Here is a 23,665-nt window from a genome sequence, read left to right as displayed (position 1 = left end):
AGGACCAGTCATAGTGCTGGGTATTACAGGACCTGTGTCACCTGTATGGGCACCTAGGGGACACAGCAGTATCATATGGTAGGATGGTGTGCACAATGCAATATGGGATTTCCTCAACTTCATCTACAGTACATGAGGTCCAGCTAATAGAAGCCATGCAGGTATTTAGGGAATTGTAAATGTTTTTGAGATAACATTTATGTGGAAAAGCTGTATGTATGTGTGTGTGTGTGTATGGTGAGTGGCCAGGGAGATTATACTGACAATACTGCCCAGTATATGGGGTTTGGGAAAAAAACGGACCCAGACGAGACCGTGGGGAGTGTCCTGCCCGGGAATCTCCGGAATGCAGAGTTTGAGGTCCGGTGCAGCGTTCCGTGGACTTATCCGCGTCCGGTCTTTACTTAGTCACCAGTATTTGTGCATTACAGCTCAGTGTAGACTTCCGGTCTTTAGGGAGGATCCGATATGATATCCCGGCGGTCGGGATCCCGGCGGTCGGAATCCCGACACTGGAATCCCGACCGCCGAAATCCCGACAAGGGGGGGACATGGATCGCCCCCCCTTGCGGGCTCGCTGCGCTCGCCACGCAGCGGGCCCGGTGCCTCGCTACGCTCGGCACGCTATTATATTCTCCCTCTATGGGTGTCGTGGACACCCACGGAGGGAGAAAGTTTCGGGATTTCGGCGGTCGGGATTCCAGTGTCGGGATTCCGACCGCCGGGATCCCGACCGCCGGGAAATTAACCGCATCCCTTTAGGGATAGCTGGCAATTTGCGAATTATCGGCTGGCAGGGCATTCTGGGATTTGCAGTTCCACAACAATTGAAGCGTTGCAGACTGCTTCTGCCTGGTCTGTAGAGTTGATACCTGCTGACAGATCCATATAATGGATTCATGTGTGTTAACAGGTATATGGGATGCACGCTTTGAATGGAACTTCTTCACATCTTTTTTTCTGTGTTTCTCCTCTGCACATATGTAACATATAAACCTTCATCCAGATCACTGCAGACTTTATTCAGTTCCCCGTGTTCCCCCACAGAGACTGAACACTTCTGTGCTGGGCAGGTAATGTGATCTGAGGGGTAAAGGGCCCCATACATCAGCAATTAATTGTGACAATTTTCAGATATGGAGATGATTGCCACAATTAATTTTAGATGTGTGGGCTCCCCCTTTTGGCAATCCCAATCAAAATCGCCAATCGATTACTTAATCAGGTTTTTAAACATGTTTAATAATCTGGTATTATCTGCGGATCTTTTTTATATGTGTGGGCATTCCCAATTCGTCTTCTCCATCTATTTACGTTATGAACAGCTGAAATGACATTCGATTGGGCAATTTCCAGATATGAAGATGCAATCTTTAGATGGAAAAATCTGCCGATCACTGAAATAAATCTGTAATGTGTGGGCAAGTCAAATAGATTGTAAAATCCATTTATCTGGCCAAAAAATCCCTGTATCTGGAAATACATAAATTGTGATTGCTGATGTATGGGGCCCATAATATTGTAGCAGGTATAATAGTTATCGCGAACCCTCAATACATTGGGGTAGATCAGGGGTTCCCAATCTTTTTTGAATCACGGCACCCTAGAGTATCAGAATTTTTTCACGGCACCCCTAAGCCAAAAACAAAATAATAAGACTGGGTTTATATGCGATTCTTAAGGTCAATTATGTGGTAAAGGACAGGATTTGCTTCTGTTTGTACACATTCTATGATTGGCAGCCACCAGCACTGGTTTTGCTCATAAATAATGAACCATTAATAATTTAAGTTGGTCCTGGACCACCAAACCAGGGCACCCCTGCATGTGTCCTGAGGCACCCCAGGGAGCCACGGCACACAGTTTGGGAACCACTGGGGTAGATGTATGAAACAGTGATGATAAGGGAGGAGAAGTGATAAAGTGCCTGGTACTTTATCACCGGCCAATCAGCTCCTGACTTTAAAGTTACAGGCTGAGTTTAAAAAGGAACAGGAGCTGATTGTCCGGTGATAAAGTACCAGGCACTTTATCAATTATCCTCCATAACCACTGCTTCGTACATCTACCCCAATGTGAGTTTTGCATTTGGGATGACCTGTCATAACACGCATGTCACAAGGGTACAAAATGTTAATTCCATGACATAGTACTCACGTGGCACAAGTCTGTGTAATCACACGTGTGTAATGGTACTCATGTGGTACAGGTGTATGTAATGGTTCTCATGTGGCACATATGTGTGTAGCGGAACTCACAAGGAACAAGCTTATGTGATGGTACTCACGTGGCACAGGTGTATGCAATGGCAATTACGTGGCACAGTTTTTTTGTAATGGTACTCATGTAGCACAGGTGTATGCAATAGTAATCACATGGCACATGTGTATGCAATGGTAATCACGTGGCACAGTTGTATGTAATGAAACTTCCGCATACATGCCTACCTGACCCTCTCCATGAGGGAGAAAATGCCCTGTCCCTGGACTTCCCTGGTAATGTAGGATTGCCAGCACCTGTGGGGAGCTGGGTAATTGATAAGAAAGGAGTCACCACAGGTGATGGCAATCATACATTACCAGGGAAGTCCAGGGACAGGGCATTTTCTCGGAGAGGGTCAGGTAGGCAGTCACGTGGCACAGCTGTATGTAATGGCAGTCACGTGGCACAGCTGTATGTAATGGCACTCACATGGCACAGGTGTATAAATACCTCCCAATTAGGGTTACCACCTAGTCCCTTTAATTCCGGACACATGTTAATTACACAGGTTCTGTGGCAGTTTAAAATCAGGTGAAGTGGAGTCTTGAAGTCAGCCAGCCACAGAACCTGTGTAATTAATATGTGTCCGGAATTAAAGGGACTAGGTGGTAACCCTACTCCCAATATGACCCTCTCCAAGGGGCACAATGCTCTGCTCCTGGACTTTCCTCTCAATTAATGATTGCCATCACCTGTGTTGAAAAACTGGGTTTTAAATCAATTAACCTGTTCAACCCAGGTGACAGCAATCATACAGTGAGGGAAGTCCAGGACAGAGCAATGTGTCCCTCCTGGGATGGGTCATCTGTGGGTAAGCCGCTAGGACTGGAAGCAGGAAGCAATGCCTGCTAGGTCTCCCATGCTGTGATGAACACTCACTGACTTGCGACCTGGTGGCAGTACTGATGGCATGACACGTGGCAGGTCTGTGTGTGTAGAGTCCGGACGTGGCAGGGAGCTTGGCACTGCCGCTGTTGGGCTGGGCAGCTGTTGATTGCTCAGCGTAGGGAGCAGGTTCTCATTCTCCTGTTCATTATCCCATCTCAGGGGCGGTGTGACTGATGAGCGGTCAGATGGAAGGCGAGGGAACGCTGTACAGCTGCAGTATCGGGGGGAGGGGGGGCACATGGGGGATTCTGAGCGATGAGCTGCTTACCACGGAGGAGAAAAGGCCGGTGTTATACACAGCACCGCACAGCAGCAGCCTGGGACCGGAGCAGTTCCTGCATCAGGAGATGGTTACAGTCCCCCTGACATCTACATGTGCATGTGACATGTCTGTGGGGGAGATGCAGTGAGCAGAGTGGTGACGTGTGCCAGGGAAGATTTTGGCCATAACAACCACTTCCAGATTAAGGGATAGACATGACATACACAAGTCGACATTTACAAACGGTCGACATGAATAAGGTCGACAAAGGCAAAAAACTTGAGTTTGCAATGGTCAACACGTGGAAAGGTTGACAGGAGTTTTTCATGTTTCTATTGGTGTAAGTGTTGACACCTGATCATGTGCACCCCCAAATAATGTACTGCGTCCCCTCCAAGCTGCCGGCTGCTTTACCGTTCCCATTCGGACTCCACCTGGATGTTAAACTTTGAAAAATGGGGGGGAAATCACGAAAAACTCTTGAGGACCTTTTCAAGTGTCGACCATTGCCAGGTGCTTTTGTTGACCTTTTGTTGGTGTCAACCTTGTGCATGTCAACTGTTGGTCAATGTTAACCGTGTGCATGTCGATCTTTTGTCAAGGTCGACTTCTGATTGACCTATTGACTATCTACATACTGCCGACCTATCATCCAGATACCAGAGCAAACAATCAGCCCCTAACTGTCATTTTGTGGAATGTTCTTGTCAAATGCTGTGTCAAAGCTGATTGGTTGCTATGGGCAACATCACTGTTTTGACTGCTAAATACACCCCCCCCCCCTTCATAATGTGAGTGCAGTAACCAGCACCAGACTAATTAGGTGTCTTACTTCAGAGGTTATTTATCACTATGGAAACCATTGTCCCATGTAACAAAGACCATCATACAGTACCTTACTGATCACCTCATTTGTCATTGTATGCGCCCGAATGGGTATTAAAGGATTATGTTATATTAGATGTACAATGTCTAGGTCTACAGTCATAAGGCTGAACAGGGGCAAAAGGTCGACAGTCAAAAGGCCGACATAAAAAAGGTCATTTTTTTGGTGCCTATTTCGACATAGGTCGATATGAACACCGTCTAAGTGTTCCGCGTCCCCTCGCATGGCTCGTGCACTCGCCGTGCTTCAGGCTCGGTACCTCGCTGCCCTTGGAACACTATTATATTCTCCCACCACGCCGTAGTGGATGGTAGGGCATGAAATACCACGTGTCGATACATGTCGGCTTATTTTTTGTTTTGTTTAAATCTCATGTTAACTTTTTTCATGTCGACCTTTTGGACATATTGACCTTTTGACCTGGTCGACCAATAGTGGTCGACCCAGAGTCAATCTATCATGAGTCTGAATACCGTATTATAAGCGGGAGTCTAATCCACCCCAGGTGATTGCCGTCTCCTATGCTACGAAGCATCCCACCAAATGTGTTGTGGAGCAGGAAGAGACCTATCTTCTAGGGCAATGGTCCTCAACCGCAGTCCTTAAGGGACACCAATAGTCCAGGGTTTATGGCTATCCCTGCTTATGCACAGATGGAATAATCATGCTGACTCACCTGTGCCTGAGCCTGGATAGCCTTAAAACTTGGACTGTTGGTGTGTCTTGAGGACCGTGGTTGAGGACCACTGCTCTAAGAACTGTCTTAGGGCTATTTCACACTGCTCCTGCCGGACGGCGAAAACCCGCATGGCCAAAAGCTGTGCCGTGCACAGTAGTTATCAATGGACACTATTGTGTCCATTCACACGGGACGGCCATGGCCCGGCCGCAGCCGGATTCCACCACTGGAAGGGACATCTGCCGGGCTGTGGCCAGGGGTTAAAGTGAGGGGGAACTTGGTGGAACTGAGTTCCACCACCTCTAATGGTAGGGGGAACTGAGTTCCACCTCTACCAAAACCCTGAACAGTAATTTTAACAGAGAAGCCTGTCCCAGCAGCTTCTTCTTCTGGCACAGCGTATGTGATGTCATGCAATCACCGCCTCTGCGATGAAGAAGAGCCACTTAGAGGAGCAGGCCCTGTGCTTGCTGAAGACAGGGCAAGAGGGGGCTGGAGGGACACAGGGCATGGAGCTGCTGAGGGACATGGACAGTGAGCTGCTGGAGTGACAGAGACAGATGTGTATAAGCAGCACAACTGTGTGTTGTAATTTTTATTGTGTGACCAGAACTCTTACTTGTGGGACCGTTATGGGAGGTAGGGCACAAATTTCCTGGCACTGGTCTAGGCTCTGCCTAATGAGGAGGGGGGTCGGTGTTTGGGGAAAAGAGTTCCACCACCTCTCCAGGACCACTTTAAGCCCTGGCTGTGGCCATCCCCTCCATTGTAAACTGCTGTGTGCGGCACGGCTTCCTGGCCATGCGGGATTTCGCGGTCTGGCAGGAGCCTGAGTGTGTGAAATAGCCCTTATTGTTCTACGGCTACACAATGCGGTGGCCTTGGGGGGGGAAGGCAAATTCCTTCTCAAATGGTCAAATGGACAAAACCATGTGCACTGCACAGGGGCAGATGTAACACATACTTTCTCCTTCATACTTCATGGCAGCCATTACATTGGGTTCATCCCTCTCTCTCTCTCAATTAGACAGGTAGTTTTTTCCCCTAGGACCAGACTCCTCCTCTTCCATATCCTATATAACTGAGCACCTCCCCTCTGACCATAGTCTTTTTTCCTGTCTCCTCTGTCTGTAACAGGTAGTTAGGTTAGCTATTTTAGGAGATAGATATATGACCTGGCTGCGAGGGGATGGGGTGCCTTACCCTGTGTAGTGATCCGAGCCGGCGGCATGGATCTTTCTGCTCTAGACTATGGGTCGGCGGTGCCTAGAAACCCTAAGAAAAATGGCAGTACTGGATGTGCGGGATATTCTGTATGGAGGACTCACCACAAATGTATGTCCGAGTAGCGGTGGCTGGACGCCAGTGGTGTTGGAGAGGCAGCGGCAGCATGTCCGGCGTGGTCACTAGTCCCGGCGTGTGTTTGTAGCCACGCCGTGCGGCAAGCGCCGATGGAAGTGTCATTTACTGGGGAAAATGTGTTGTGTAGAAATTGTCTGTAGAAGAAAGAAGCAGCTTCTGTGTCTAATGAAATCTCTGAGCTTAGAGAATGGATGGAGAAGAATTTTTTATCAAAAAAGGAGTTTTCTAGCAGCAAGAGGTCTAGATCACAAACCAGTTTGGATCTGGATGATGATGATGGTGGATCAGTTATTTTGGGGTCTGATGATAATGCCTCAGGTGATTCCACTGCTGAGTCAGGGGAAGTCATTGAAGAGGAACGACTATTTGATTTAGGTTTAGTAGAAGTGGTGTTGAAGAACCTCTATAAAACTCTGAATTACAAACAACCAGTGAAGACAGAGTTGGACACGCTGTTTGAGGACAGATCAAGGATGGGCAGGTGCTTCCCTGTCCATAAAGTTGTTAAAGACATATTAACTAAAGAATGGAGTAATGTAGACAAGCGAGTGGGCTCCTTTAAGAGGGTCGATAAAATGTTCCCTATTGAGGACGAGGACTTTTTGAAATGCCTAAAATACATAAGAGTATGGTAGACCCCCCGGGACGGCCTATTGTAGCCGGAACAAACTCAGTGCTTTCAAATTTGTCTCATTATTTAGACACATTATTGCAACCCCTGGTCCAAAAGAATGCTTCATACCTTAAAGACACCCCGGCCACCTTGGATGTGTTAAGTAGTGTACAGTGGGAAACAGGATATACGCTGGTGACGTCGGATGTGACCTCACTGTACACTATAATCGACCATACGGTGGGCTTAAGGGCTGTCGAACATTTTTTGGACAAGGAAGGTACCCCAGTGGAAGAAAAAAACTTCATACTGGAGGGTATTGCCTTGATTTTGAACAATAATTATTTTTGGTTCAATGGGGATTTTTATTTGCAGCTTACAGGTACCGCGATGGGCACTAGGCTGGCGCCAAGCTATGCCAATCTATTTATGGCAAAGTGGGAGGAGGAATGCATTTTTAACAACTTGCAGCTTGGCGCCAGCCTAGTGTCCTGGAAGCGGTACATTGAGGATATTTTGTTTATTTGGAATGGTGATGATATTTCTTTAAACAATTTTTGTGAGGGGCTCAACAAAAATGGGATTAACATAAAATTAACCTTTGATAAGAGTCAAGTTAGTGTAAATTTCTTGGACCTCTGCATTTATGTAGAGGGAGGTAAAGTGAAAACCCGTAATTACCAAAAAAGTACTGACTGCAACTCTTTTATCAATTATAATAGCAACCATCATGCCAACTGGTTGCGCAGCATACCTAATGGACAGTTCCAAAGAATAGGTAGGAACTGCACGGAACTCGAAACATATGAAGTTCATGCTGATAAAATGGAGAAGCAGTTTATTAATAAAGGGTATCACGAAAGAGACATCTCAAAGGCGAGGGAGAGAGGCCGTAAATCAGTGCAGAATGTGGTTGGGTTGGCATCAATGGCCCCCGAATGTAACACAGAGAAAAATAACAAGAGGGGAGTCAACTTTATCACCCAATTCACCAGTCAATCAAAGCAGATTGAGAAAATTATTAGGAAGCACTGGGGCCTTTTGAAAAGTGACCCTATCCTAGAACCATTTATTGATGAAAGCCCCCACTTTATCTACAGGAGGGCCAACAATTTAAAAAATCTCATAGTCACAAGTGCCATTAACACACCGGCTCCTCCGAACCCAATTAAATCAAAAGGGTTTTACCGGTGCGGTACGTGTTCAATGTGCAGAACATGTAAAAGTGACAGCAGAGTGATAAATCAATATAAATCGGTACAAACGAATGAGTGGCATACGATCGAGGATTTTATCACCTGCAGCACTAAATACTGTGTATACATCATTGAGTGCTCATGCCATAAGCAATATATTGGAAAGACCATTAGAATGCTTAAAACTCACATGGCTGAACATGTGAGAAACATAAAAAAAGGCACTGAGACTCATAACGTTTCTATGCACTTTAAAAACACACATAACAGTGACACTAAGCATTTACTGTCTTTTTGTGGGATAACTGTTGTTAAGGAGAACTGGAGGATTAATGACAGGGAGAAACGACTTGCATGTACTGAGATGAAAAAAATTTACTCACACAAAACAATAGAGCCTAACGGGCTAAATGTAGCCTTTGCAGTAAAATGCTTTTTGTGATGTAATTGTTACTAATATTCCTTTTTTTCTGTTGTTTGTCCCTACAAATTCCAATTGAGCTATCTTCGTTTATGGCTACAATATGGTAGCATAGAGAAAGGACAAAAAGCGATAACATCTATCTCTATGAGAATGTAACATCAAAGATGGCGACCGCGATATCCGGAAGAGAAGCTCACTGACACTTGCGTTCCATACAGAGGAAGGAGAAGGTCCGTCACGCAGGAAGCAGGAAATAGACACCTGCGAGTCAGACGGGAACCACATGTATGGACGCGCTGTTTCATTTCGGGTACCGGAAGTCACGTACGGTACACCGGAAATGACGCTACGCCTCAACAATAACCGATACAGGTGCATGGCGGAGAAAAATAAGAAATGGACACCACTCCAGGACAGGAGTCTAAAAATGATCCACACCGCAGCTATTTATACATTCCTTGAACATCAATGTTTTTAATATATGTATATGTACTGTGTAATAACGATATAGCCAGGTTGCCATGTTGTATTAGACAGGTATTTAGGTGGGTTAAAGGGATGTGGGTACCTTCCGCTCCGGCCCAGGTTTTGGAGATTTTGATCAGATGGCAATCTAGGGGATAGGTATAAAAACCTTCCCAGATCTTGAACCCCTCACACCTTGAAAAAGGGCTGATGTCATAGCCCGAAACGCGTCGGTGAGAGGAAGGAGACACATTCTATGGTGAGACCTACTGCTATTTTCCATCTAGCAAATTCACCTCAACCTGTTCCGGATGCAGGAAGAGGGTGTTTTGGTCTCACACTTTTAGAGTGTGACATTGTTTTTAATACATTTTTTATCGTCTGTTTTATGTGTACATCCATGGAATAAATATATTTTTTACGGAGTATACTGGTTGTGGAGAATATCCTTACCTGGAGGAAAAACAAAGAAACTGCTACACGCACATAGGGCCTCAGACTGAGGTGAGTGTCTGTCTATCAGGCGTTTGATGTGATGTTTTGGTGATTGGATGCAAAGTGTCGGGATATTTACTGGAGGATTAGGATCCCGTTTCAAAAAGATACCTTTACGTGAAAATAGGGCCTACTTATCAGGTCAGTAAACACCTGTATTTAAGCGTTGAAGAGGCAGGAGGTTGCGGAAGGAGCACTATCTTTGAAGCCACATAAAGATACCTTTATGTGCATATAGGGACCCCCACGGAGGTCAGTAGGAGACCCCAACTTTTCATAAAGATAACTGAGGACTACTATCAACCTCAAATACCCATTAGCAAGTTCAAATCTGCTAATATATCTATGGGACAGCGCTGAAGTGTATTTTCATCTTTTCTGTATTGTATTCTATTGGTGGGAGTGTAGTGACCCACAGAATTTACACACAGCAGCAGTTCCGGGCGCAACCATTCACTTGTCGAACCCTTTTTTCGTATTATCCCTAAGATAGATGCAGCCGTATCTGAAGTCACCACTCGTACAACCATACCATTGGAGGACGGTGCGTCCTTAAAAGACCCCATGGAGAAAAAAATGGAGAGTGCATTAAAGCGGTAACATATATCAACATCGGTGTCGATGAAGTCAGGTGTAGCCATAGCTTCCCTTTCCAGAGCATTAAGAATTTGGTGTGCAGCATTGCAGGATGACTTGCAGGACAGAGCATCTCGTGACCAGATGAGCAAGAGTCTGGCGCAGATTCAGATGGCGGTAGATTACGTCTGTGAGGCATCATTAGATGTTTTGGATTTCTCTGCCAAGTCTCTAACTTCAGGGGTTGTGGCCAGAAGGGCCCTTTGGTTGAAATCTTGGGCGGCAGATTCGCACTCCAAGAATAAACTTGCGACACTTCCATATGAAGGTGCCTTTCTATTTGGAAGTAAACTCGACCTCATGATTCAGAGGATGTCGGGTGGCAAATCCGTGAGGTTGCCTCAAGATAAGAGAGGCAGGTTTCAGTCCTACTCCAACAGGCAGTCATACAGGCAAGCCAGATCATACAGGCCGGGTAGGCCGTTTCGCGACAGGTTCACTTCTGGTACAACGCGTGCATTTTTTCGCCAATACATCAAAAAGAGAGGAGAAAGCTCTGGCGCAAGTCAGAAACAGTGACGCCAGATGCCCCATGGAGCAGGTTCCAGTAGCAGGGAGGCTTCTGGAGTTTGCTCATATGTGGGAGCAAAGCATTTCAGACAAATGGGTGCTAGAGATAGTAACACAAGGTTACAGTTTGGAGTTTCTTTCAAGGCCAAGATTGGCAAAGTTTTTGAGTTCCAGAGTTCCTCTGCTGGAAACAGAAAAAGAGGTTTTAATGTTAAGTTTGCAAGCACTTATCGACACAAATGCGGTAGAAGAAGTCCCAGAAATAGAAAGGGGCTAGGATATTACTCCCGTTTGTTTGTGATAAGCAAAGTGTCAGGCGGATTCAGAACTATCCTCGACTTGAGGAGTTTAAACGATCGCCTAAGAAAAAAGAAGTTTCACATGGAAACTGCCAAATCAATTTTGATGGGGATCAGAAAAGACGGTTATCTAGTGGCAATCGATTTAAAAGATGCGTATTTTCACATCCCAATTTTTCCAGGCGACAGAAAATATCTGAGGTTCGCCATAGAAGAAAAGCATTTTCAATTCACGTGCCTGCCATTCGGCCTGACTTCATCCCCTCGAGTCTTCACGAAGGTGCTGGTGGTTCTAGTAGAAAGACTAAGAAGACAGAAGATTATGTTATGGGCGTATCTAGACGACATACTGATAGCAGCACGGTCCGAGGAAGAAAGTGTTATCGCACAAGATTACACCATCAAGTTTCTTCAAGATCACGGGTGGATGATCAATTGGGAGAAGAGCTGACTCATTCCTTCTCAGAGCATTCAATTTCTAGGTATCCTAGTGGACACAGTGTCTTTCCAAATACCCCTCTCAGAAAGAAGGTGCGAAAAAATCCAGCAGTTGATTACACTTATTTACAACGATCCCCACATATCCCTAAGAACTGCAATGAGTTTACTGGGGATGATGGCCTCAGCAGATGGAGGATGAGGCCACTGCAATGGTTCCTTCTAAGATTCTCCAAAAGCCACATGTCGTTGGATCAGATAATAAAAATCCCAAACGCAGTAAGAGAGTCTCTGGTATGGTGGAGTTACGAACGTCTGAGAGAAAGAAAATGGGCACTAGAAAGTCCAACATTCGTAATAACTACAGATGCCAGCGCCTCCGGTTGGGGGGCACACGGGTTGGGCAAATCGTGCCAAGGAAGGTGGTCGATGCTAGAAAAGGAATGGTCATCAAACCAATGGGAATTGAGGGCAGTATGGCAGGCGATAAAATTCTTTACAGAAGATATCAAAGAAACCCATCTTCGAGTGTTCTCAGACAACATCCCAACGGTCTCTTATATCAACCGCCAAGGGGGTACAAGAAGTCGGGTGTTGCTAGACGAGGTGGAGAACATAATGTCTTTGGCCGAAGTAAATCTCCAGTCTATCTCAGCATTGCACATTCCAGGAGAGGAAAACCAAATTGCAGACTTCTTGAGTCGCAGTACGTTAGTTCCAGGCGAATGGGAACTAAAGCAGTAGGTTTTCCAGCTAATAGTAGAGCACTTCGGCGTGCCAGAAATAGACCTCATGGCATCATCAGTCAACAAAAAAGTCCCTCGATTCTTCTCAAGGTACCAGGCGCAGGGGTCGTGCGGGATCGATGCCCTGTCGCAGAAGTGGAACTATGCTCTAGCTTATTTGTTCCCACCTTTTTCCCTCATTCACAGGGTACTGTGGAAAATCAGGACAGAGAGGTTTCAGGTGATAATAGTCCTACCGTTCTGGCCCAGGAGGGCTTGGTTCCCAATGCTGGAGAGTATGTCAGTGGCAGAGCCCCTGTTCCTGCCAGTTTCAGTGGATCTGCTATCCCAGGGACCGGTCACATGTCAAGATCCTCAGAAATTGTCATTGACGGCGTGGAAATTGAGAGGCAACAGTTGAGAGGAAAAAATTTGTCACCGGAGGTGATTGAAATACTTCTTCAGGCTAGGAAAAAGGTGTCATCCGATATTTACTACAGAGTCTGGAGAATCTTTGCCAAATGGTCCAAAGGAAAGTTTCAGTTTCCAAAGGCGAACATATCGCAGGTGCTGCAATTCCTATGTGACGGTTTCAACAAGGGGTTAGCAGGGTCTACACTGAAGGTGCACATATCAGCATTAAGTGTTTTGTTGGACCGAAAACTTGCCGATCACAGTCTGATAAGAAGGTTTTGTCAGGCTATCAAGAGGATTCGCCCGAGGATTCGATCTATGATTCCACAATGGGATCTTAATCTGGTCCTGAATGGACTCATGTCAGCGCCATTTGAGCCATAAGATAGAGCAAATCTCAAATTTATGACATGGAAAGTGGCCTTCCTAGTGGTGTCTTCTTTTCATTTAAATCAAGAGATTATATTACCTTGTTTCTATCCAAATCCGACAGATAAAAGAGAAGAAAAGTTACACACGTTGGACGTGGTCTGAGCCATTAAAATTAATTTGGACAGGTCTGCAGCTTTCAGACAGTCAGAAAATTTGTTTGTGATTCCGCAAGGGGCGAAGAAAGGATTCGTGCCGGCAAAACAAACAATTTCAAGATGGCTTAAAGATGTTATTTCTTTTTCCTACAGAAAAGTAGGACGTCCAGTCCCGGAGGGTATTAAAGCACACTCCACACGGGCAATGTCAGTATCATGGGCGAGAGAGGCGAATGTGTCAGCCAGAGAGATATGTCAGGCAGCCACGTGGTCGTCTCTACACACGTTTTCTAAGCATTACGCCCTGGATGTTGCAGAAGTGCGGTTTGGAGGTGAAGTCCTGAGGCAAGCGTTGGCTTGAGGTATTGTATAGCCCTCCCTACTGCTTTGGTACATCCCAATGTAATGGCTGCCATGAAGTATGAAGGAGAAAGCAAGGATTATACTTACGATAATACCTTTTCTTCGGAATACTTCATGGCAGCCTATATTTTTTTTAGCCCTCCCTGTTTCTGTTTTTTTCCCTAGGATCTGGGCGGAGACATTCAAAAGACTATGGTCAGAGGGGAGGTGCTCAGTTATATAGGATATGGAAGAGGAGGAGTCTGGTCCTAGGGGAAAAAAATACCTGTCTAATTGAGAGAGAGAGAGGGATGAACCCAATGTAATGGCTGCCATGAAGTATTCCGAAGAAAAGGTATTATCGTAAGTATAATCCTTGCTTTCCTACCTGACCCTCTCCATGAGGGAGAAAATGCTCTGTTCCTGGACTTCCCTGGTAATGTAGGGTTGCCATCACCTGTGGGGAGCTAGGTAATAGATAAGAAAGGTGTTTCCCCACAGGTGATGGCAATCCTACATTACCAGGGAAGGCCAGGAACAGAGCATTTTCTCCAGAGAGGGCCAGGTAGGCAACCCTGCATTAACCCTGTGAGTCCCAACATCTCTGTGAGAGATGTTCAAAATATCATCTAAAAATGCCAGCGTCGCTCACATTTGTTATATAAATTCAAATAAAAAAATGTTGTTAAAAAAAAAAAATTGATTATATTTCCTATATCACGTAACCACTACAGGGCATTATGAGGAATACAAATGTTTGCTTGGCAAATTTTCACACCTAATCTGACAAATTCACTTTAAGGGTTAAGAATCTGAGTATTGACTCTTTTTCTGGATGAGCTTAATACATTGTCAGTATTTAATGTAACTTGGATTAGCTACTATGGAAATGTACGTGTACAGCTGAAGGCATTTGCAGGTCGGCAATTCCAAAGCAGGTCGGCAATCCATCACTGGCGACACCTAAATGCATCAGCCGATGACATCACAGGTTATGTGCATAACCAGGGACACATCCCGCACAGCATCACTTCATCTGGTCTAATATATGCTCTGAAGCAGAATCATTCTCATCCGTGGGGTCTATATTCAGTTATGTTGACAAAAGAGACAGAGGGTATTATACAAATATTATACGAGGGGGATTCAGGAAGTGAGGTAACACGACCCCCCACATGTGTAATGTTCTATATTCCGTTCTAATTCCCTGCCAGGCCAGAGCTGGCTGCTTCCCCTCACACACATTATACCGCACCGCATATTATACCGTCCCAGCATCAGCTGTTCTATGGTGGGGCTGGGGGAAACATGATCTCTAACGTTGAGGTATAAATAGTACATTCACCAATAAACATAATCTTGGCGAGAGTTCTGGGGTTACCACGTCCAGGTAAATTCACCCACAACTGACATACAATAGACGTTTATAGGACACCTTAATCGTGCCTTATTCAGTGTACAGTCACAAAATGCTGGAATCTCTACATAAAATGTTTAAGGGTGCGGTATTGTCACTCAATGCATTTCTTTGAGTGACAGACGCACACGCATTGCGCAAATGATCACATATTTGCACGTGTAGGATTGTATAGGACGTATAGGATGTTTTTTGTTTTTTTTTAGGGGGGGGGAGGGCATGGGGGCAGGGCTGTCTTAACAGCAGTGTGGGACCCTGGGCAAAGTAATGCACTGGGGCCCTTACCGATTCTCCCCTCCTAGGGGTGGGGGGTGCTATCAGCAGCAGCTTTGATGTCCCACGGGTGGCAGGGGGTGCTCTATCTTCCACTCAACATGTATGACCTGGAGCAGTAACTTCTGCTAATTACTCCTTTACTGCACAGGTGGTGGGAGGGAGGGCCGTCTCTTCGTATGGGCTTAATGGGCACTTGCCCAGGGGCCCCAGGTGTATAAGGGGCCTGTGCGGGACATACTCTAAGTATACTGTCCATCCAACAATTCTTTTATTGAAGTGCATTTTTATTGCTTACTCATTACGATTTTTATATTATGTCATTGATTATCTTATTCTCATTAAATTTCTTTTTACATGTGATACCCAATTGATCAGATTTTTTAGTGATTTAATTTTTTTTTTTTCTGTTGAATATATTAAAATTGAGCGCTCCACCACCTTTGTCTTTTTATTTCATCCTATTTGTCTTTGGGGACTGACCACCCCCACATGTGTGAGCTGCTAACAAAACACCCAACCTCATCAGCGCCTCTTGTCCACTTTGGGAAAAAATTCAGGTACTTGTATAATATCTGGGCGACCGATTTTTTCATTGTATTGCCTCGCATCGCATCGCATGAAATATAGTGGCATACAATTCATGCAATGCGATTTTTCATTGTAAAGACCAGATTTTTCATTGTATAGTCACCCATGGGTGATTTCATACCCCCAGTATCCAACTACGCATGGAGTTGATTTTATATAGAGCCACCGAGCCCGAAGCGTGGTGAGCGGCCGCAGAATACATGTAAAGTAATCCGCGTGCGCTCGCCAAGCTTTGGGACGGCCCTGCATGGGGGGGGGGGGCCTGATTGCTGTGGCTGGGCTTCTTCAGGGCATCACCATATAACACTTATTTTAACTCTGTATTGTTTGTTTTTACCTATATTACATTTTTCACACAATTGTTTTTCACCTCTATAACACTCCGAACACATGCAGTAGAATATCTTGTGTCGGCAATGCTGAGAGAATGGGGTAAGTCCCAGGTCTGACCCAGCTTGCAACCATGGCGCCGATTCAGGTCCGTTCGTTGGGGTTTGAATTTAGCCCCGTTTTCAATGGTGGGGGGGGGGGGGGTCATTGCAAATATGCGCATGTATCACACTCGTCAAGTCACTCGCACTGCGGGGGAGGGGGCAGGCAGGGGGAACACTTACTTTGCAAAGCGAAGGCTGAAGAAATCACGTACACATCCCCTTGCATGCTAGGGACAGGATTTGGGCACGCGGGGGGACGGGGTTTGGCTGGAAGCAGCAGTGGCGTAACTACTGTAAGGCAACCCCAGCTGCCGCTTGGGGGACCAAGCCGTTGCGGGGTCTATGTAGGAGCCGGCACATGCTTGACGCACTGACATGCTGCTGCCTGCCGCTGCCCACTGGCTGAGCACTGGAGGTGCCACAACTTTTTGGCAGGGGGGAGCAAAATTTATAGTTACGCCACTGGGAAGCAGCATAGGTACAGACACCGTGTTCCGAATCCCGGGTCAGACCTGGCACTTTGGTGGAGAAGGGTTAAAACTCTTATGGTATCCTGATTGCTAAATGAAAACATGTTCTCCGACAGGACACAGTTGAGAAATAAAACAAATTCCAGTAGAACAAGTGGCACTGACGGAATAAGCTTTCTTCGCAATAGAGCTTACAATCTAATTGTGCCCTTGTTCTAGACAACACAAATAGTCACACAACATATTTTCTGCCTCTAAGTGAAAAGTCCATTTTGTGTAGTCTTCGTATAGGATTTTCAGGGGGAGATTTCATGTCATTAACTTACTTTTACCGTTCCTCCTGCAGCTCCTCCCGCTGGGTCCATGTCGGAACACGATGATTTTGCAGTCTTAGCTGGCCCCTGGAACTCATCTGACCTTAGTCTCTTCAATCCAGCCAGCGTGGTAGTCCCAGTGATCTTCTCCCTCATCTTCCTGCTGGGCACGGTGGGGAACAGCCTGGTCCTGGCGGTGCTTCTTAGGAGCGGCCAGAGGACACACAACACCACAAACCTCTTTATCCTCAACCTCAGCGTAGCAGATGTCTCCTTCATCATCTTCTGTGTACCATTCCAGGCCACCATCTACTCCCTGGAAGACTGGGTCTTCGGGGCATTTATGTGCAAAGCTGTCCACTTCTTCATCTACTTGACCATGTATGCCAGCAGCTTCACCCTGGCAGCAGTGTCTGTTGACCGGTGAGTCTTCTGTCCTGCAGTACTAGAATCCACTATCTCAGTGGTTCTCAAAGTCGGTCCTCAGGACCCCACACAGTTCACGTTTTCCAGGTCATCAGACAGGTGCACTCATTACTGACTGACCCATTTAAAAAAGATTCACAGGTGGAGCTAATTATTTCACTTGATTCTGTGAGGAGACCTGCAAAACGTGCACCGTGTGGGGTCCTGAGGACCGAGTTTGAGAATCTGTGCTCTATCTCAAGCTCTGAAGGATTTAAATAAGAAGTTTAATTACTCAGCAGAGAATTTTTGTAACTGGCTGCAACACAAATGGAGTGGAAACATCTGAAAGGGTTCTGTTATTAGAAAACGAGGAGGGGGAAGTTCTTGAAAGTTCTCGAAATGAAAAATACATGTTTGTCCTGGGTGGGGTATAGATTATCTACAGTAATTATAGACAAGTCAACCCCATATAAGCAGCCAGGTTAAAGGGCCTTATTCTGGTTCCTACGCTCGGACATGAATTTGCTCAGCGACCGATGTTTTGCGTAAGCGCAGCAGCATTTCTGGTCATGTGTATACGCTGGGTGCGTGCAAACATAGCTAGAAGTCTTGTCATGCTCCCAGCCTTGTAAGCAGGGGGTGGAGAGGGGCGTGGGGTGCTAAGCCATTAGCATATGTGTACGCCCTGCGTTTCATGGGCGTTCCCATTAAAACGCAGGGCGTACATATGCTAATGCAAGCGTGACACATGTGCAGGGGGCGGACAGCTGACCTCGCCGGATCTCAGCTGCCCGCCAAATCCCCTGGATTTCTTTGCTCATATGTACGAGTGGTCTGGACCACCCTTACATTATGCCATCGCCATCATTCAATGGTTGGCGGACATCAAAAGATGGGGGAGGTTCCCACTGGCATGCGAATGGATGTTCATGTAAAACATCCATTCGCAAGCCTTGCGAACGAATTCTGCGTGCGAATGGGTGTCACGGGCTAACCATTGGCAAGGAGGGGTTTGGTTTATTCGCAAGGGTGCTGCACCAGAACCAGACCCTAAGTTTTACATGGGAAAGGTAGAAAAGGTCAATGTAAACAATGGGTTGACTGGGTCGAATGGTCGACATGGGACTTAACACAAACAAAAAGGTCGAGACACTTTTATGGGTGTAATTTTCTATATATCATTGTATGTAACAACAATTATGGTGAAGGTATACCTTAGTGGGCTTGCATGGTTTGGGCAAGCTCTGCCTCCTCTCTTCAGCGCAGGTTACTAGGACAGATTTTATAAACCTGGTGATAACGCACCAGACAATCAGCTTTTAACTGTCACATTTCAAACGTAGGCTGTAACTTGACAGTTAGGGGCTGATTGCCTGTTGCGTTATCACATTCACCAGGCTTAATAAATCTGCCCGCCTATTTCCAATGGTAGTCCACGTGGCAAATCAAACAAAAGTTGAAAAATATGTGAAAGCCCTTCAAAAACTTGTGTCGATCATACATGTGTCCACCATTCTCATGTTTACATTTTGAACCTGTCAACCTTTTGTACATGTCGACCTAAAGCACTGTCTACTTTACCCTTTGTGGCAACTGGAACAGACTTGGGAACTAAAAAAAATAATCTGTCTTCTGTTGCAGATATCTTGCAATCCGCTATCCTTTGCGCTCTCGGGAACTGCGGACCCCATGCAACGCCGTCGCCACCATGGCCGTGATATGGGGCCTCTCTGTGATCTTTGCAGGCCCCTATTTAAGCTACTATGATCTCATGGACTTTGAGACCAGCCACATTTGCATGCCAGGCTGGAAGGAGAGGACTCGCAAAATAATGGATACCGGCACCTTCATTGTAGGGTATGTCATCCCTGTGCTTATAGTAAGTCTGTCCTACACCAGGACCATTAAATACCTGTGGACCGCTGTTGATCCTCTGGAAGACATGTCGGAGTCTAAAAAAGCTAAAAGGAAAGTGACCAAGATGATCATTATTGTGACCGTCCTCTTCTGCCTATGCTGGCTTCCTCACCATGTTGTGGTTATGTGCTACCTTTATGGTGACTTTCCATTCAACCAAGCCACGTATGCCTTCCGGCTGCTTTCCCACTGCATGGCCTACGCCAACTCTTGCCTAAACCCCATCGTTTATGCTTTAGTGTCCAAACACTTCCGCAAAGGGTTCCAGAAAGTTTTCAGCTGCCTCTTGAGGAAGAAGGGTCGAAACAAGGTGCACGTGGTTAATGCCGCCAATGCCGAGCCAGGGTTTGATGCCGCCTCAACGGAAGTGTCCCACATAAATGAAGACCACGGAAAGAGGAATGCGCGGCAGGCAGTTGGGAATCATTCGGACTCTTCCAGGCCATTAGGAACTCCATAATCTGTACAACGAGAAGAGACTCTAAAAAGAATACAGATACTAACATTAACGCAGCTTCTCTGAACAAGACCCTATGAAGGGACCAGCGAAAGGTGTGTAAGATGACTATCATTAAATAACCAAAATGGAGGAACTTCTCCATCGTAAAGTACCTAGCTGGAGACTATATAGTATCCGAAACATTGCAAGGAGCCAACACTCGATGGGCCAGAGGTGACATTTGACCACAAATTTTCTCAAGGCCTTGTTGCCCCTCACTAATGCCCATGGACTTATTGACATTTATTTAATGGAACACTTTAAGTGCATATGAAAAGTTACATTTTACAGAGGTTTAAAAAAGTAGGAATCTTTTTGCAGATCAGAAATTCTGCACTTTACGTGAATCTCTTCCACACAAACATGGAGGAGGCAGCCATCTTGTAGGCTGGATAAATATGGACGAGATTGATGCCTGTGAAGTCCTTAGGAACAAAGCATCAAGTATACAGTATCTCTTGTTGCCTTTTATGCTGACTTCTTATGAATTCAGGTTTGGACATAAGGTCCATTATATACCCCATTGCAATGGGGACATTATTGAAACAGATAAAAGTGCCTCAGTAATGTGACTCCTTAATCTTATGGTAGCAGTACAGATAATCTGACTGCACAATTTGAAGGCAACAAGGACCAGGCCCGGATTAAGGGATGGGCAACTGGGGAGGCCATCCCGGGGGCCCCACTGATTAGGGGCCCCCGCATCCTGCTCTGTCAGTGACCTCCGATGGCTCAGCTGTACATTAACAGAGGTTGCCGAGGAATTGCAGCAGGTGCGGGCGGCTCAAGGCCAGTGTCTTGCGGGATTTGACCCAAGCACCCCGAACTGCCTGATCCCGAACTGCCTGATCCCTAACTGCCGGCATCTACCGATCCAGTGCCAGCACTGTGAGGATGGGCAGGTTATATGGGGGCCGAATTGGGCCCCGCCCCGATGGACGCATTTCTGTGCATGTACAAAACCCGACAGTGAACGGCCGCTGCGAGTTACTCATTGGCTGGGCTGTTAGCACTGTGGGAGGGAGGGACGGGGCGGTAATGGTGCTGGACCATGGGAATGCCCAGCGTTTAATGTGTGCAGGTGGGCCGATGCCTGCTGGGGGCGGACGATTGATGTCACATGATGTCAGCCACCCGCCCCATCTTCTTCCCGGCGCTAGCAAATAAGTCAGTTGAGACTGACTTTTATTTGCGAAGGCAGGACAAATCATTCGATGGTCTCAGGCGCACGGTAAGCTGCGATGTTTGCAGCTTATCAAGCCAACCTGAATGAGGGCCTTTGTACACACACAGAAGGAGGATGGGCTTTGCCAGCAATATTACTATATCTATAGATATATAGATAGACTAGGAGATTCATCGCGCCCTACGGGCGCTACTCACACCATCGTAAGGGTCTCCGACCCCTTAACCTGCTTTATTGCATGAAATATGGTTTGTGCAGGAGGGGCGTTGTGGTAAGGGCGGGTGTGGTGTCTTCACAGGCAGATGTGGGGGTGGTGGGGGTGGTGGATTAGGGTGTGCTGTGGTTGGTGGAGTGGCGGGTGGGTGTGGTGGTGGCGTGGGTGGGTGAGGGTCAGGTGCGAGGGGGGAGGTTGACAGGGAGTGGTGTGAGTGGTGGAGTTTCAGGTGGGGGGGGTTGTCCTAGGTGGGTGCTGTGGGTTGATGGCATGTGGGGGTGCATTGGTTGAGTGAGGGGCAGTGTTGGGGATGCTGTGGGTGCAGGAACGATTGTGCTGCGGTGGGGGAGGTATGGGTGCTGTGGGTGAGTGATGGGCAGGTGCGTTGTTGGTTTGGGTGGCTACTGCGGGTTGAGGAGGTGCAGGGGTTGCAAGAGTGGTGCATTAGTACCACGGGTAGGGGAGTGGTGTGTGCTGGGTTGTTGCAGGTGGGGGAGCGTGTGAGGTGGGGGTGGTGTGGGAGGGGTGGGTGTGAGTTGTGGGGATGAAAGTTGATATAAGTGAGCTGTGCGCAGGGCAGGTGGTGGATGTGGGGTGCTGGCCATGGTGTGTGGCCACAATTTATACATTACAGAAGGGGAGTTATGACCCACTCTGTCAGTGTGCAGTAATAATACCCCCATATACTGTGGCTTCCCCACTGACAGCTGGCGGCTGCTGCGACGGTCCCCACGTCGTACTGAGAAACCCATGCTGTCATCAAGGTGGTGGGGCAGGTGACAGAGGGCTGCTGCTACAGGACCAGACAGAATTGTGGCTGGCAGCGGTGACTGTGCTGCTGTGTGGGGCAGGTCAGGGTGAGCAGTAGTGCTTCAAATGGCAACATGGCTACCAAGATTCCAAAGCCCTATATGTAGGCCCTTCCCTGGCTTCTAGCCCCATATGTTCACCACCATGGTACCTAGGCTGGGCTGACCCTAATGGACAGATAATAGGGGTAATTGCTATAGATGTGGCATTATGCCCCACCAGATCTCCTGCTCTCCAGCTCCGGGGGGGGAGGGGAAGGTGCGGTAGTCAGCTGCCAGCTCTTCAGATCAGGAAGGGGGGGGGGGGGGGGTAGCCAGTTGCCGCGTCCTACTCTCAAGCTCGGGGGGGGGTGCTCTAGCCAGCTGCCGGCTCCTGCTCTCCAGCTCAGGGGGGGAAGGGGGGGGGGGGGTGAGGTAGCCAACTGCCGGCTCCTGCTCTCTAGCTCAGGGGGGGGAGGTGCGGTAGCCAGCTGCCGGCTCCTGCTCTCCAGCTCAGGGGGGGAAGGGGGGGGGGGGTGAGGTAGCCAACTGCCGGCTCCTGCTCTCTAGCTCAGGGGGGGGGAGGTGCGGTAGCCAGCTGCCGGCTCCTGCTCTCCAGCTCAGGGGGGGAGGTGCGGTAGCCAGCTGCCGGCTCCTGCTCTCCAGCTCAGGGGGGGAAGCGGGGGTCCGGTCGCCAGTCGCCGGCTCTTGCTCTCCAGCTCAGGGAGGGTGGAGGGGTGTTTAGAGGTGCGGGCGCCAGCCACCGCTAAGCAGCTGGGGGGGAGGTCGCAGGTGCTACCGCTCACCTGCTCCATGAAGTCCGAGAGAGATGGGCTGGAGGCAGCTGGAGGGGGAGAGGTGCGGTCGCCAGCCCCCGGCTGCTGCTATCAATCTCCGGGGGGGGGGGGGGGGGAGGCGACGCTCTGGAGGCCGCAGAGTCTCTGCCTGCCAGCATGGAAAGGGAGGAGAGGGAGAGGAGGCAGAGGAGGTCTTGTCTGGCACCGCGGGCTGCCTGGTTCTCTTCTCTGTGTGAGTGTGTGCGGGTGGAGTCAGAGGCACTGATAGGCTATTAGCTTATGACTCCACCCAGCGTTATAGACACTCACACATTGAGTGACAGATGTAGCCAAATATATAAGAGATATGTATGTATAAACCAAATTATTTCAATTGCACCCGTTGCTACGGTAACCTGTTGCTTTAATATATATGGACAGCTGCGGATTTCCCCACGAGGCAGTCTTGTGGATCTATGTATAATACGAGTACAGTGTTTGAAAAGGGCAACTGCTGGCTGGAAAGTCAGTGGGAGATTTACAGAGATGACTGGAAAGCGGACGTTGGGATTTCACAGAGATGTACAGAGAGCTCTGATCTAAGTCCATGAGGTTTGCATTAGCATTAACCTCTGTGTGCAAAGATATCACCATCATACGGATGACAGAAGGCACCGTGCCAGGCAGCCCCCTGTACATACAGCCTTTCTGTTCATATTCTGTATGTTGTACATAGGAATCTCTGGGATAGTTTGTGTAGAATACTGAATGCAATGTTGGGAAATAAATTCATGCATTTGTGGAACAGTCCGTCCAAGCCCTGTTGTGTTCTGACACTGTGGTTCAAACAAAGGCGTCTGTGTAACTGAAGGCTAAGCACTGCTCCTCACCTATGTGGTGCTGGCGATGGCCACTGGAGGGCACCCAACGGAGCTCCGTTTGGTACATGGGGACA

At 47.5% G+C, this 23,665-nt stretch overlaps 2 protein-coding genes across 4 annotated transcripts in view; one reads left to right on the top strand and one right to left on the bottom strand.

Annotated features, from left to right (window-relative positions):
* LOC146019992 (uncharacterized) overlaps nt 1-3,521 on the bottom strand; it is a 47,976-nt gene extending 44,455 nt beyond the window's left edge. The window contains exon 1 of the mRNA XM_083152721.1: nt 3,142-3,521. Coding sequence (XP_083008847.1) covers nt 3,142-3,390 — 249 coding nt within the window. The 5' untranslated portion in view covers nt 3,391-3,521. The remainder of the gene's footprint in view (nt 1-3,141) is intronic.
* LOC146019991 (galanin receptor 2b-like) overlaps nt 1-21,235 on the top strand; it is a 53,609-nt gene extending 32,374 nt beyond the window's left edge. For 2 of the 3 annotated variants that reach the window (XM_083152718.1, XM_083152719.1), the window contains exons 2-3: nt 16,955-17,345; nt 18,972-21,235. In XM_083152718.1, the coding sequence (XP_083008844.1) occupies nt 16,955-17,345; nt 18,972-19,707 (1,127 nt within the window). In that variant the 3' untranslated portion in view covers nt 19,708-21,235. Of the gene's footprint in view, nt 1-13,682; nt 13,787-16,954; nt 17,346-18,971 lie in introns of those variants that run through there. The other variant, XM_083152720.1, reaches the window with a different exon arrangement.
* The last annotated feature ends 2,430 nt before the right edge of the window (nt 21,236-23,665 follow it).

This window comes from Crinia signifera, chromosome 7 (assembly GCF_055691185.1).
Source record: "Crinia signifera chromosome 7, ASM5569118v1, whole genome shotgun sequence".
NCBI classification, from domain to species: Eukaryota; Metazoa; Chordata; class Amphibia; order Anura; family Myobatrachidae; genus Crinia; species Crinia signifera.
This window is presented reverse-complemented; position numbering and strand designations above follow the sequence as displayed.